A 14,991-nucleotide genomic window follows, 5' to 3' on the forward strand; every position below is an offset into this window, starting at 1 on the left:
GCGAGGCGGGAAAAGAGGCGGAGGTCAGGCAGGGGACGCTGTATCGCGCGCACGCGGGTTTCTGTGGGTTGGACTTGTGCCAGCGCAGGGCGCGCGGGCGGCCGGCGGCGCGGGGAGCGAGCCGGGCTCGGTACTGGGAGCTGCCGCCGTCGCAGGGGTGCGCGCGGGCGGGTCGCGCGCCCTGAGAGCAGCCCGGCGGCGCGGAGGAGCTGGCGGCGGCTCGGGGAGGAGCGGGGCGGGGCCCGGAGGGTGAGTGACACCCGGAGGCGGGCGCCGGCTGGGCCGGGCCGGGGCGGGGGCCGCAACCTTCCACGGGCCCGAGGAACCGCCGCAGGCAGGAGACGCGACTGAGCGAGCCCGCGGGGTGCCGCGGCTGCCGCCCCCCCACCCTCTCAGCGAAGACCGAGCAGAGGACGCGCCAGGGCCGCTGCGGGGCGAGTCCGGAGCGGCTGAAGTTTAGACCGGGCGCGGAGCCGCATCCATCCTCGGGCCAGGGAGCATGAAAGTTCCGCTCCGGCCCCGCCGCTGCTTCCGGCTGCGATCGGCGACGGGGAGCCGCTGCCCACTGCGCTGAGAAGCGGCGGCGGCGGGTCCGTGCCGGGCCTGCGGGCTGGGGAGAGACGCCAGCAGCTCCACCGCCGGCCTCTGGGGATCTCCTCAGAAAGTGCCCGTGGCGCTGACGCCCCCAGTTGGAACTTCGCAAGAAAGGAAACTTGGGGGGGAAATCGTGAAAAACACTGAAAACTTGAATAAAAAGCAGTTCCCCGAAATCAGAGGATCCTGCAAACATCCCCTCCCCGACTGCGTCACCAGCAGCCTCACAAGGGAATCACTGGAGATTTAATTTAATGCATTTGAAAGGATTTTTGTTTGTGTGTTTCTTGGTTAAGGGCCTTGTCTTCACCTGGCGGGTTTGTCTGCGGAGAAGAACAGGAGAAAACCTCCTTTTTGCTGGGCAGGACTTGGAGGTGAAACGGTGGTGGCTACTTTTCCAGCTGGGCACTTCTCCCCACGCCACTCCTCACTTTGTGTGTGTGTGTCTTGTTTTTGGTATTGAAGCAGTTTGATTCTTCTCCTAATAAACTTTTTCGTTCAAATCCACGATGGAGTCTGGCAATATGGACTATTTCTGTGATCAGGTACAGCAGAAAGATGTGAGCCGCAGGATGCAAATCGGCCAAGAATTGCTGGAGTATCTGGCTGACCCCAGTAGATCCACTGACATAGAGCAGGATCAGCAGCGCCTTGATAAAATGATTGACGAATTAACAGGATGGGTCAACTCTAGTAATTTTAAGGTAAGAATGTTTTGTGCAGTGGTTGTAACAGGATTTTTCATGTTAAAAAGGGTTGGTGCTCTTAATTATCTTTGAATCATAAATGAGCAGAACAGGACCCCAGTTTTTCTTGCCTAACATATCTCGTTTCTTTCTTCCTTCCACACAGAGAGGTTTTTCAGAAAAGTGGATTTTGTTGGTTGGAAAGATTGTTTTACAGCGTATTTCTGGCCTATAAGAGGTGTTCCTATTTTCTGCTTTCATGTTGGATAAAAATAGTACTAGCATTTGTCATTTAAAATATTGCAGTAAGAAAAGTAATTTATGGAGAGATGTTTTGATGCATCTTTTTTTGTGTGTGTGTGGTTCTTGATTATGTTTTTCTCACATTTTATGTCATCCTGTTTTTTGACCCCTCCCATTCCATACGCCCTATATTCACTCAGGTACATATTTTATGGGGTTGCCTTTATTTTTTGTGGGCCATACAAGTGATCTTTCACTAAATGTGTATTTTATAGGGGTTAACTAGTGATTGCTGTTTCAGGGTCCATGTGTAAATTTGAGTTTATCTATGCCATCTTTTGTATAGTTTTCTCAGTATGAATAGTTATGTTGTATCTTTCTGGAGGTCTGTGATGACTCATGTTTCAGATTTTTCTTTATGTATCTTTAGCTAAAGTGTACAAGAAAGTGCTAATTCTGGGTGCATGGAGTGAATGTAGTCAATTCTCTTGCTTTTGGATACCCAGGAGAAACACTGGCAACATCGTCATATTGTCCACTTGGGCGACTATTTAACTGCAGGTTTCAGAGTAGCAGCTGTGTTAGTCTGTATTTGCAAAAAGAAAAGGAGTATTTGTGGCACCTTAGAGACTAACCAATTTATTTGAGTATAAGCTTTCATGAGCTACAGCTCAGTTCATCGGATGCATGAAGTGAGCTGTACTCACGAAAGCTTATGCTCAAATAAATTGGTTAGTCTCTAGTGTGCCACAAATACTCCTTTTCTATTTAACTGCAGTTGCTTTGCGCTTCAACTGGTGGCAGTGTTGGTCTGTAGTGCTGGACTCAAGTCTGTTAAGGGAGCATCAGGATTTTTTGTTTTTGTTTGCAGGGGTAGTTCCATATAAAAAAATTGATTGCTGTGTACTTACGACTTTATCAGTCATTTTGAAGTGCCTCTCAAATTATTTCTGTTGCTTCAATAGTTCTCTGAAGATTACAGCTCAACAGGCAAATATCAGAGCAGTTTGTACAGTATTGTAGTACATGTTTGTGATGGTGGCACAGTAATTAAACTTTTTTTTAGCATTTATGGATGTTACAGATCTGTGAATTATTTTATAACATTTACGCCTGTTTTTTAGGATTGAGCTCTGAACACTATCAGTTTCAGCTATTTTCACAAGCACATCAATTATTACAGGTCATGTTAGTGTAGAGATGGCTCCTTATTAAATATTTAGCATAATTGTGTGTTCTTGGCCTTAAATTGCTTATTTTAGGGTAGAGCTATTTCATATAGGCACATAGCAAAATTGGGTAGGTTTGAAAGAGATAATACTTTCAGTTTGGATGATGAGCAGCTGATAACATTTTTCTTAGCAGGATGGTAGTTTAAAAAAAGTGTACACTTAAGATAGGCAACAAAGACAAGCATCACCTCTGTGTGTTCTATATAAAAGCTCATAAAAGATACCATTAGCTACAGATAAATAATGCTCTTTTCAAAGTGTAATTTCTTTCTCACATCAGAATGTTCTGTTTCCTTTAGATGTAAAGATGACTGGGTGCCTTGTTTAAGACTGGTAGAAAGGCAAGAAATATGTAGTATTTTAAATGATCAAATACTGTACTGTACAAATAGGGCTCTTACAGAGCTTAATAGACTTTAATAATGTAAAAGGCTTGCAAGCTAATTAGAATTCAGTTTTGCTTTCCCTAAGTGCACATTACTCCTATTGACATTGAGTTTTATACACACAAAGGGCAGAATTCCCTCCCCACTCGACCTTTCAGAAACAAAATAAAACAAGTATGCTACATCAACACAAGGGTAGTAGGAATGTAGGAATTGCAATACTGGGCTAGTCCAATTGCTCAGTTAATCCAGTAGCCTCTGTCTATGATGATGGTCACCACAAGATGCTTTAAAGGAAGATTAAGAATTTTCTCCTTGAGCTTGAGGAGTTTGTGTCTTCTATACTTATTTTATCTGATGCAACAGCGGAAGTTATCCATTTAACTGTTTTAAGTTTATTTTAATCATACTAGACTCTTGGCTTGAATGATAGTCCTGTGTTAATGAATTCCACAGGCTAATTGTGTAAGAATATGCTTTTATTCATTTTCCAAGGGACTGTCATCTTGATTCTTTCAATGTTGAATGCATTTAAAAAATCTTAATCCTTCTGTACAAAGTCATTTAAAGTGTGCCCTTCATGACCTTTTGAGCTGTGAACTGAATGTAAACTGATAAGGTGTTGGATTCATGAGACCACAGATACACAATTTCAGTGTGGTTGCTGCTGCATCAGTAGAGTGAATTGCCAAGACACTAGTCATCTTCCTTGCAGCAGTGAAACTGAGGGGAAAAAAAACCTCCTATTTATATTAATTCTTATGGGGAAATTGGATTCGCTTAACATCGTTTCGCTTAAAGTAGCATTTTTCAGGAACATAACTGCAACGTTAAATAAGGAGTTACTGTACCCCGATTTAATTTTTTTGTGGAGAAGCCTGTGGCCTCAGCTGCATGTGTGTGGGGAAGCCCCCGAGCTGCGGCTTCTGCCGTTGCTCCTGGGGCCAGCCGCATTCGCTGCTGCTCGGAGGGTTCCTAGAGCCAGCTGCGCAGTGCAGCTGGCTGAGGGGCTGCCCGAGCAGCTGGCTGCAGAGCCTCTCCCAACAGTGTCTGGTGTGGCTGTCCCCAGGACCAGCTGCTTGGGCTGTCCTCAGGTCAGTCACGCTGGCTGCTGTAGAAGTCACCGAGGGTCGCAGGAAGTCATGGCATCTTTGACTTCCGCAACCTCTGTGGCAAACACGGAGCCCTAATGATGATGCAGAAAAGGCAGAAGTGTTCAGTAAATATCTGTCTTGTATGTGGAAAGAAGCAGGATGAGGTACTCCTATCATATGATAAAGTGCTTTCCAGTCCATTAGTAATTGAGAATGTTAGTTAACATCTAATAGGGATATACATTTTTAAATCAGCAGGGCCAGATAACTTGCACCAAAGAATCCTAAGAGTTGGCTGCAGTCTTTGGTCTGATGATTTTTAATAAATTTTGGAATATGGGGGAAATTTCAGAAGACTGGAAGAATGCTAAATGTTGTGTCAGTATTCAAAAAGGGCAAGTGGGATGACCCAGGAAACTGGAGGCCAGTTAGCCTGACATAAATCCTGGGCAAAATGATGGAAAAGCTGATAACGGATTAAACTGATAAAGTATTCAAGGATAGGAATATAGTTAATGCCAGTCAACAACATAGTTTTACGGAAAATAGGAGTTGTCAAACTTGATTTCATGTTTTGATGAGATGACAAATTTAGTTGAGAAAGGTAGCTGCATGGACGTAATATACTTACTTTTGTAATGCATTTGACTTAGTATCACACGATATTCTAATTAAAATGTTAGGAGAATATCAATAGAGCACAAGTTAAATAGATAAAGAACTGGCCAACTCACATCTCAAAAGTAGTTGTCAAAGGGGAACTATCATTGAATGAGGGTGTTTCTAGTGGGCATCCACAGGGATCTGAAGCTATTCATCATTTACATCTGTGATCTGAAGTAACTATAAAGTTAGTGAAGTTAAAATTTGCAGATTATGTAATGTTGGCAGAATGGTAAATGATGATGCCAGGCAGTCATGCAGAGCTGGAACCATACAGCTGAATGTAAAGTTACACATTTAGGAACAAGAAATGCAGGCCAAACCTACAAAAGGGGGGAATGCATCCTGGTAAGCAAGAACTATGAAAAGGATTTAGGGATCATAGTGAACAAGCAACTGAATGTAAGTTCCCACTCAGATGCTATGGCAAAAAAGGCTAATGCTACATTTGGATGTGTAACAGGGGTGTAGCGAACAGGAATAGGGAGAAGATTTAGTCTTTATGGCATTGGTGAGACAGTTCTGGTATCCATGTTTTAAAAAGCATGTTGACAAATTTGAAGAGGGTGCAGAAAAGAGCCACAAAAGATTTGAGGGCTGGAAAAAATTCCTTAGTTACTTGATTAGTGTGTAGGTACCTTCACGGGGAGAAAATATCAAGCACCAAAGGGCTCTTTAATCTAACAGAGAGAGACAACAAGAACCAATGTCTGGAAGCCATAGTCAGACACATTCTAACTGAAAATAAGGCACAGTTTTGTAGCAATTATGGTAATTGACCATTGGATCAGATTATCAAGGATCTCTTGACGTAGTCATATAAAGATATACTTTAGCCAAACACAAGTTTTTGGGTTCCAATACAGGAGTAACTGGGTGAAATGTAATGGACTGTGTGATATACAGGAGATCAGACTAGATGATCTTATTATCCTTTCTTGTCTTAAACTCTACAGATCTCTGATAAAATAGTTTCCCTTGGTTCTGCCTCATGTCCATTGTATGAAGTGCCTCTTCTGGAACCAGAATAAGCGTTCAATACTGGGGTTACTGAATCATTTGTAGATTCTAGCCTCAATCGAGGGGCAAAAACAAGTAGTCTTTTTGTTTCTGTAAAAGTAATCCTAGAGTTCCTGATACAAGGTTTTTTCACAAAGTCTAAAAAGCTTTACTTCAGTTTGTCTCAGTACCGTATTGTGCCATGCACCCTGTTTTCTCCTATTGCCATGTTCAGTTGTATTTTTCACTCCTTTGTAATTTTGGCTCTTATCTTTCACTAATAGTTGTGGAGTTAGGATGTTCTAAAGTGACACTTCAGGTCTTTAGACCTGCTGTAATAGCTGTCTGGTGTCTTCCCGTTTTCTGACACTCGAGGTAATCTTCCTGCCAGAGTGAAAGCCATGAGAAAGGATTGTAGACTTTCTGTTTCATTGTAGATTCTTATTTTCACTTTTGTAGGTAAAGTGATCTCTACAGACCATTTCTGCACTAAGCCCAGTTTAGAATACTGAACTTTGCAAAAAGCAATTGATCTCTTTTCCTTTATTTGGGTCATAAGCCTTTTGACCAGTGAGAAATATATTTTCATTTTCTGTGAGTAACCTGCACTGTAGCCTTCATATTAACTATGCTAATTTGTGGAAGTTCTGCCTTGTGTTTTAAGCCCCATGGAAGGACCACAAAACGCTTCAACTTCTCTTTTGCCAGGTGGATCAAATTATTCTATTTTTCAGCTAGATAAGTAATCTAGGAATCTGCTTTGAGATTTTGGTACTCATTCTGTCAAAGATAGTGTAATGTTTTGAGGGAGAAATGTCAGCTCTTACGAAAAACTGCAAGGATGTTTCCCGGTGATCAGTGTTTTTTCTAAACATTTAGAAATTTGAGTTGCTATCCTCTTAGGATATAATTTTTGGGTAACAAAGCCTGTTGTCTTTTCTTGCTGTCTGTTGGGATGAAGCTGTACATTGTATATACATTAAAAACAAATCCTTTAATTGTTGAGTTCAAAACAATGTGAGTAGCTTTTGAAGCATCTTTTAAATCTCAGGCTAATTCTAGTATGAGGGGGTTAATCAGTGGATATGTTTTGATCCACAGTTGCTTCTTGACTTCCTGTATTTTTACTGGTTATTTTTGTTTTGACAATTTTGTTATCTTCTCTCTATTGTTGATGGATAAATGGGCACTGCTGATCCAAGACAGGTGAGAATCTAGGGAGAATTCTGTAAGGGGTAGTAGGACAAGACATGATACTCTGAGAGCATTCCTCTTGGTACCCCTCTTATTTGTTCCCCACTTTAGTACTCCTATCCTTAGCAGTGTTGGCCTTACTGGATGCCCTGGGTTGTACAGCCTTATGTACACAATCCTACATCATCTGTTGTCCCCAGGATTAGATCCTCCTCCTCCCCAAAGAGGCAATATAGACCATTCCAGCTAAGTGAATTAGTGTAGTCTCAGATCCTGAAAAGACAGGAGAAAAAGGCATTCCAGGACCTCATCAGATGCCTTGCAGAGGCTGTGTGCGTTTCTTTGCTCAGCAGGTCTGCTATGCCAATAAATGAAGGACTTTTGGAGCCTGCATATAACCTATTGCATATTCCATCATCAATACTGGCCACATGCAAGTGAGTAGACCAAATGTCTCTTCCAAGGGGTTTGAATAGTTTAATTCCCACTCAGTACTAGGTTTGCTTATAGTGGCTGTGGCCAAGGCGTGTTCAAAACAGCAAGGACCTCCCGTGTCCACATCCAGGAAGAAGGACCTGAAGAAACTAGGCCTCTTTAGGAGCAAGGTTTACTCACTGGCCAGCCTCCAGATGTGCATGGATAATTATCGAGCCCTATTCTCCAAGGATACATTTACGTTGCAGCCAGAAGTGTGCATCCCAGGTTGCATAGACAGACAAGCTCACAGCTAGCACAAGATAGTAATAACAGTGTAGCCTTGTGTGGCAGCTTGGGTTAGCCTCCTGTGTACATAATGAGCGGGTCCAGACGGATTCAACTACTTGAACTGGGAAAAGCTGTCTCAATTCATAGACAAGCCACCACAGGAACATTGAGAGGAATTGAAAGCCATTGTAACTGAGGGTCACTTGATAGGCCGCACTTTCCTACGGGCTGTGTTGTATGTGCCTGATATGGTGATACATACTATGACAACATTGGTGGCCATGAGGTCTTCCTCGTTCCAGGTGTCGGGGATCCTCAGCATGGTCCAAATTACAGTCAAGGACTTTCCTTTTGAGGGCAGTGAACCCTGTAACAAATGAGGTCCACTGATCGTTAAAGGACTCCATGGCTACTTCATGTTCACTGACCCTAAATGTTCCAGCGCCAAGGACAGTAATCTTGCTTCAGGCAACGTCCCTCTGCCCAGTACTATTACCAAACCCAGAAGACCTTAGAGCCACCGAGAAAGAAAGTTCAGTGTAGGTGACCCTTTAGTTTATTCCTCTGAAGATGCAGCTCTTCAGCCAGGCAGTAGGTTCGATACCTGTGTTGAGAGTCGAGCAGAATCTCTTGAGGATTGATTCCCTTCTCTCCCCTCCTCACCCAACCAGCAGCTGCCTTTTATTTTTCGGAAGTCTGGACTTGATCATTTATGACCAGTGTGTCCTGGAAATTGTAAACAAGGGCTATTCTATCCAATTTCAGTCCTTTCAAGTCCCTTACCCTCTTCCGCATCCCTTTTCAGGGACTTTTTTCACAGGATACTGTTACAAAAAGAGGTGGACGCCCTTCTTAAACTTAGAGCAGTAAAGGAGGTGCCTTTAGAATTCAGGGGCAAAGGTTTTTATTCCCATTATTTTCTCATCCCAAGAAAAAAAGGGTGGGCAGCGCATTCTGGACCTTTCACATCTCAACAAATTATCCACTGTTTCAAGTTCAGGATTGTGAACTCATTCCCTCATTAGATCCTTATGACTGGCTTGTGGCTCTCAACCCACAAGCTCCTGTTTTTACAACTCCATTCATCCAGCCAAATGGAAATATCTCCAATTATTAGTAAGAACATCTCACTAGCAATACAGTCTCTGATCTTTCCACAGCACAGAGTATTCACCAAGTGCTTGGCAGTCATGGCAGCTTGTCTAAGGAGACAAGAAATCCGGGTCTACCCATGTGTCAACAACTAACTGATTTGAGGAAGACCACCTCAGCAAGTGACCAACTTGATCCAAGAACTCTTAAAACTCCTCACTGCCCTGGGCTTTAAAATCAACAGAGACGTTCATGCTTACTCTGACTCAAAGCATAGTTCATTGGAGCAGTGTTAGATTCCAGATCAGTGAGTTTACCATAAGAAAGATTCCAAATGATGATGAACCTCATCAACCAACTTAAAGATTACCCCAAGACACTAGGAGTAATGCCTCTCTCTTGGGACGCATGGCCTGATACACCTGTGTGATGAGATTTGCCAGACCTCACCTATGCTCCATTCAGGAGCAGTTGAAATCATTGTGTCTGTCCAGCAGGCATCACATGAACAATGATACTCACAGACCAGGAAGAACTCCTCATAAAACTGGTGGAAAGACCTCTTCAGGTGTGGAATGGAATACCTGTACTTACTAAGAAGCTGGTGACACACACTTCCATTTAGGGATAGGGAGTTCCTCTAGATCACCTTCAAACTCAAGATACATAAAGTAAACATAGGTCCTCCCTCTGCTTCTAATCCACCTACAGCTCAGAGCCATCCACCTGGCATGCAAAGCATTCCTATCCGAACTCCATAGATCCATGTAACTTCATTATAACTAGGCATTATGCCAGCTGATGAGACAGCAAGATTGTCTCTACTCTGTTAGGAGGCCATTTTGACTTTGGGATTGGTGCACTCTGAATTGGATCACACCAGTGGCTCTGTACCTTCCCAGTGTTCAGAATATGTTGGCAGATCAGATCATCAGGCAGTTCTCAGGCAACCATGAGTGGCCCCCAAAGACAGTCCTACAGAACATGTTTCATAAGTGGGGGTGTCTATCAATATACCTCTTTGCCCCGTAGACCAGAACAAATGTCACATTTTATTTCAGAGGGCGTGCAAGTCCAGGGCTCCTTGACAGACATTTTCTCATCTCTCAGACATCTAAGCTAATTGTATGCCTTTCCACCAATCCCTATGATACTGAGGGTTCTGAGGAAGATATTACATAGCACAGGAATGATGATTATGATTATAGCCCAAGGTAGTTCTGATATTCAGATCTGACGATCATTTCAATACAGCCCCTCTTCATCTTATCTGCCCTGCCTGTGTCTCACAGAACAATGTTCAGATGAAGTTGGATAGCTGACATGCTGGCTGGATGATGTCCACCACAAGAAGCTGTTGAGCTGAAGGTCAGAACATTTTGCTCCAAAGCAGAAAAGTCTTAGCTGGTGGGAAAGGAATATAGTGGCCCCTTTAAGGGGTCACCCTCTTGGTGTGGCTGCAGACTAGGGATGGTTAGGGCAGGACGTAATCATCTGACTAGGTGGGTAGGCTGGTGGGACTCATGTAACCCATTGGCCCCATTGGGGGAAGGTACATAAACTCTGTTCCTCCATCTTGAACCAATGTCACACCCAAATTAGCAGCACCCACCATCCCACCCTGTTTTTTTGGTCTGGTGAGGAAGTTGTGCTAGTTTCCTTTTTTGGGATTGCGGAGAAGTTTTTCTCACTGCTGGATGGCTGGTTTTCACCTTCCTAGCAGAAGCTCAGTGATCCTATGGTGTACGTCAGAAGGTAATGTTAGTGTTGTCATAGTTTAGCACATGTCAGGTGTCCAGTGCGGGTACTGATTTCATGGGTGGTCTGGTTCCTTGATAAATTGGAAGTGAACTAGAGTGGAAGGCATCCTGCAAAGAGGCTGTGTAATGGATTTGGGGCTCCTAATATCTGGTACTCTGAAGAGACAACTCCCTTTCTCTTGCTTCTTGACCATCGTATTAGAGGAGGGTGTTTTGGGGTCCAAGCAACAGGTTGGGGATCAGTTTTGTGTGTGTCTGAAGGCTGACTGCAGCTCTTCATCTGGAAACGGTTAGAAAGGAATCATGACCCACACTGTGAATTATTGCTGGATAGTTCCCAGAATAGTTAAATTAATAAAGATGCAGCCTAATAAAATATCCCTTACATCTTGACTGTTACATGTCCAGGACAGTATTTTCTTTGTATCTGCGGAAGAGACTACTGATGTCAAAAGCTGGTTTAGCGCTTCAGTAAAATCTGATTCCAGGTGCATAACAAATTACTTACACCAGTTCAGTGCCTTAACTTTTTAAAACTTCAGCAGCAAACATATACCACTTGAATGGTTCAACTCCAACCTTGAAAATAATTATGGGTGATGTGATTTGATAGCTGAGTGTAGATGTCCATGTTATAATAGCATCTTCCTCTTCAGGAGTTAGGCATCTACCCTGGTAATTTGTGTTGAGGATATTGGCAAGAAAATGAGGTGGGTAAGTGCTTGCTCCATTTGCTTCTTCACTGCCTGAAATTTAACTTTGTTTAGTGTTGCTTCCTGCAGCGTTGCTTAAAATTATTTCCAAATTTCAACAGCATCAGCAATAGAGCAGCTATATTTCTGTAGATTGTACAAAGCTTTGGAAACAGGTTTCAGTATATTAAGCTTATCTTCTACATTTCACTTAAGTCCTATGTTGACTACTTTTGCTGTGTGTGATGAGTTCCCCGGAGTGCAACCTGCAACTGGGGTACTGCTGAGCCTTCTGGTGTACCAACCTGGGCGCTCTCTCACACTGTGATGCTGTGACAAGCTGCCAACCTCTCCAGCTACTGTACATACACAGCCATCTAAAGGCAGGGATACACCCAGCTGAGTTAAATGAATGTTTCTCCTACCCGCTCATGAACTAACAATAAAGAGAGTCCAGAGAATTCCCACAGATCCCCAGCCCAGGACCCCAGAGCTGTATCATCCTGCCTTGGTCAGAAGCCTGACCAGTGTAAGTTTGTACCCATTCTGCCCATCCCTCAATGTGGAGAGGATGTGCACCAGCTTTTGCATGCTGCACAGATTTCCCAAGCACTTCAACCAAAACACACTGTTTTAGGTAAAATATTAAACAGATTTAGTAACTACAGAAAGATAATTTTTTTTTTAAGTGATCATAAGTAATAAACATACAGATCAATTGGTTACCTAAGAAATAAAAGTTAAAATTGCAATCTGAGTTCTATAAACTAGACAAGATTTGAATCAAAGAGTGTCTCACCCTGATGGTATAGTGCCTTAATACAAGCTAGGATTCTCCTTTCCAGGCTGGGACCATCTCCGCCATTCCAAATCTTTCTCTACCAGACGTGCTTTCACGGAGTTGGTGGGGGAGAGAGGCCAAATGATGATATCGCTTCTCCTTCTTTATAGGTTCTTCCAGCTTGCTGAAGCAAAGTGATTGTTAGAGAAATATTTTATAATTTGAATGTTTTACCTTACTCCTGGCATCCCTGAGTGTTTGGCTAAATTTTTTTAATTGCATGATTACTCACAATTAATTTTTTTAATTGCGTGATTAATTTTAAGATTGGGAAACAGGAATAGAAATAATCTTAAAAGTACTTGAAAGTTCTGGCAAGTACAATAAGATATTACTAAGTGATCTTCATGGTTAAAGATAGGATGTCCACGTGTGCTTTCAACTGCATAGTGAAATGCCTACGCAGCTGGCCAGAATGCTTTTAAAAATGACCTCTTTAGTCCACAGGTCATGTGACCTAGAGTGATCATAGGGCTGGGAACCTTACATCAATTATGTTTCTACGTCTGCTACTGACTGTATCTGTTGTTCCTTTAGCAAATTAATTTTAAGTAAATCATTGTCAATTACAAATGCAAAAATTAGATGACTCATTTGAGTTTAAATCCATTCTAGGTGAAAATATGAAAATGTTGCATTCCTAAAAATTGCTCCCTTTTGGCTGAAGAATGCAAAAGGTACTGAAAAATCCAAAGTGCAGCATATTATGTAAACATACTAGATCGAGCCTAAATATAGTATTAAAATTATTCACCTTATATAAAACCTTTAGAAAGTAATTGTCAGCTCTCTAATTCGAATATTGATCTGATGATTCAACATGGGTGACTACATCAGTTGCCAGTTAAGGTATTTATAGACAGATTAGAATATATTTTAAAGAACTGTCTAGTGATATACTATATATATCTAATACTTTCTTTTATTTTCTACAGGTGGCGTTAGTTGGATTAGATGTCCTAGGTGCCTTTGTTGACAGACTATCAGGACACTTTAAATCCTATGTACCAACTGGTGAGTGAAGTACCAGTCAATTCTCCTTTTCCTTCAAAGAAAAATGTAGGAAAAAAGTGTTGTTTTCTTAGTAAACATTCTTATTTCAGTAACTATGTCTGACACATGGCTGAGAACTTTTGGAGGTAACTATCACACTAATCAGGTAAACACACACTCACACTAAAAAGCATATATCTGCAGGATGAGGGCCTATATGCCCCATTAGGGGTTGACTTATACATACATAATATTGACAAGTTAATATAAGTATGTACTTTACCTTAATATTTTAAGACAGCTATATCGTGATTCTTCAAGATTCCAAGAATTTTTTGGCATCAATTTCTTGCTACACAGTTGTTTACTCTTCTCCATTATCTAAAGTTGTGTAACAACTTGATTGTATTACTTTAAAATTGCATTAATAAATTGCAGTTTCTATTTGTACAAGCCTGTGTATGGCTTCATGAGCCATGGCATTAAGGGGTAGGCTGGGTCCCCAAGGATAACTATAGGCATTTCAACATCCCCAGCAGTTATTTACTGGTCTGGGAAGTAAGTCCCTTCCTGCAGCTGTTCAAACAGACCAGAGTTCTAAAGATGCGAGCGTCATGTACCTTTCCCGGCCATCCCACGTTGATGTCGGTGAAACGTCCCTTGTGATCCACCAGTGCTTGCAGCACCATTGAAAAGTACCCCTTGTGGTTTACGTACTGGCTGCCAGGGTGGTCCAGTCCCAAGATAGGGATATGCGTTCTATCGCCCCACGACAGTTAGGGAATCCCATTGCAGCAAAGCCATCTACTATGACCTGCACCAGAGTCACCACCCTTGATAGCAGCAGCTCAGTGATTGCATCAGCTACTTGCATCACAGCAACCCCCACAGTAGATTTGCCCACTCCAAATTGATTTCCCGCTGACCGGTAGCTGTCTGGCGTTGCAAGCTTCCAGAGGGCTATCGCCACTTGCTTCTGAACTCTGAGGGCTGCTCTCATCTTGGTATTCTTGTGCTTCAGGGCAGGGGAAAGCAAGTCACAGAGTTCCATGAAAGTGCCCTTACGCATGTGAAAGTTTCGCAGCCACTGGGAATCATCCCAGACCCACAACACTGTGCGGTCCCACCAGTCTGTGCTTGTTTCCCGAGCCCAGAATCGGCATTCCACAGCATGAGCCTGCCCCATTGCCACCAGGATGTCCAAATTGCTGGGGCTCGTGCTTTGAGAGAAGTCTGTATCCATGTCCTCATCGCTCTCGTCATCGCGGTGCCGTCTCCTCCTCGCCTGCTTTTTCAGGTTCTGGTTCTGTACATGCTGCAGGATAATGCGTGAGGTGTTTACAATGCTCATAACTGCTGTGGTGATCTGAGCGGGCTCCATGCTTGCCGTGGTATGACTTCTGCGGGAGAGCAGAGTTGCAGTGGAAGTGGTGGCTAAAGACGGATGCCACGAGAATAGATATTTATAGAGAACGACGAGAGGACCTGCGAGGTGGATTCATGAGAGCAGAGTTTCAGTGGAAGAGGTGGAGGATGACATTTCCAGAGGAAGAACACATGTACCCGGGAGCCCATGACAGACAACACGGAGAAATTCACTATTGAGACAATAGCAGGAGAGCAGAGTTGCAGCGGAAGCGGTGTATGACGATGATTAGCAGCACCCGGGAGGATCAGAATGGATCCCCTGAGCTGCAGGAGAGCAGAGTTGCAGGGGAAGTGGTGGATGACAGTGGTTAGCAGACCTACTGTACCGTCTGCTGCCAGCAGCACCCAGGACACAACAGCGGTGGTGTCGGTGAGCTGAGCTGAGCAGG

At 43.1% G+C, this 14,991-nt stretch overlaps 1 protein-coding gene across 34 annotated transcripts in view; it reads left to right on the forward strand.

The window, feature by feature from the left end:
* CLASP2 (cytoplasmic linker associated protein 2) overlaps positions 1-14,991 on the forward strand; it is a 271,467-nt gene continuing 256,476 nt past the window's right edge. For 7 of the 34 annotated variants that reach the window (XM_073333032.2, XM_073333052.2, XM_073333038.2 and 4 more), the window contains exons 1-2: positions 12-1,298; positions 13,117-13,195. In XM_073333032.2, the coding sequence (XP_073189133.1) occupies positions 1,104-1,298; positions 13,117-13,195 (274 nt within the window). In that variant the 5' untranslated portion in view covers positions 12-1,103. Of the gene's footprint in view, positions 1,299-13,116; positions 13,196-14,991 lie in introns of all 34 variants that reach the window. The other 27 variants (XM_073333042.2, XM_073333043.2, XM_073333045.2 and 24 more) reach the window with 10 other exon arrangements.

The sequence above is a fragment of the Lepidochelys kempii genome, chromosome 2 (assembly GCF_965140285.1).
Source record: "Lepidochelys kempii isolate rLepKem1 chromosome 2, rLepKem1.hap1, whole genome shotgun sequence".
Lineage (NCBI taxonomy): Eukaryota > Metazoa > Chordata > Testudines > Cheloniidae > Lepidochelys > Lepidochelys kempii.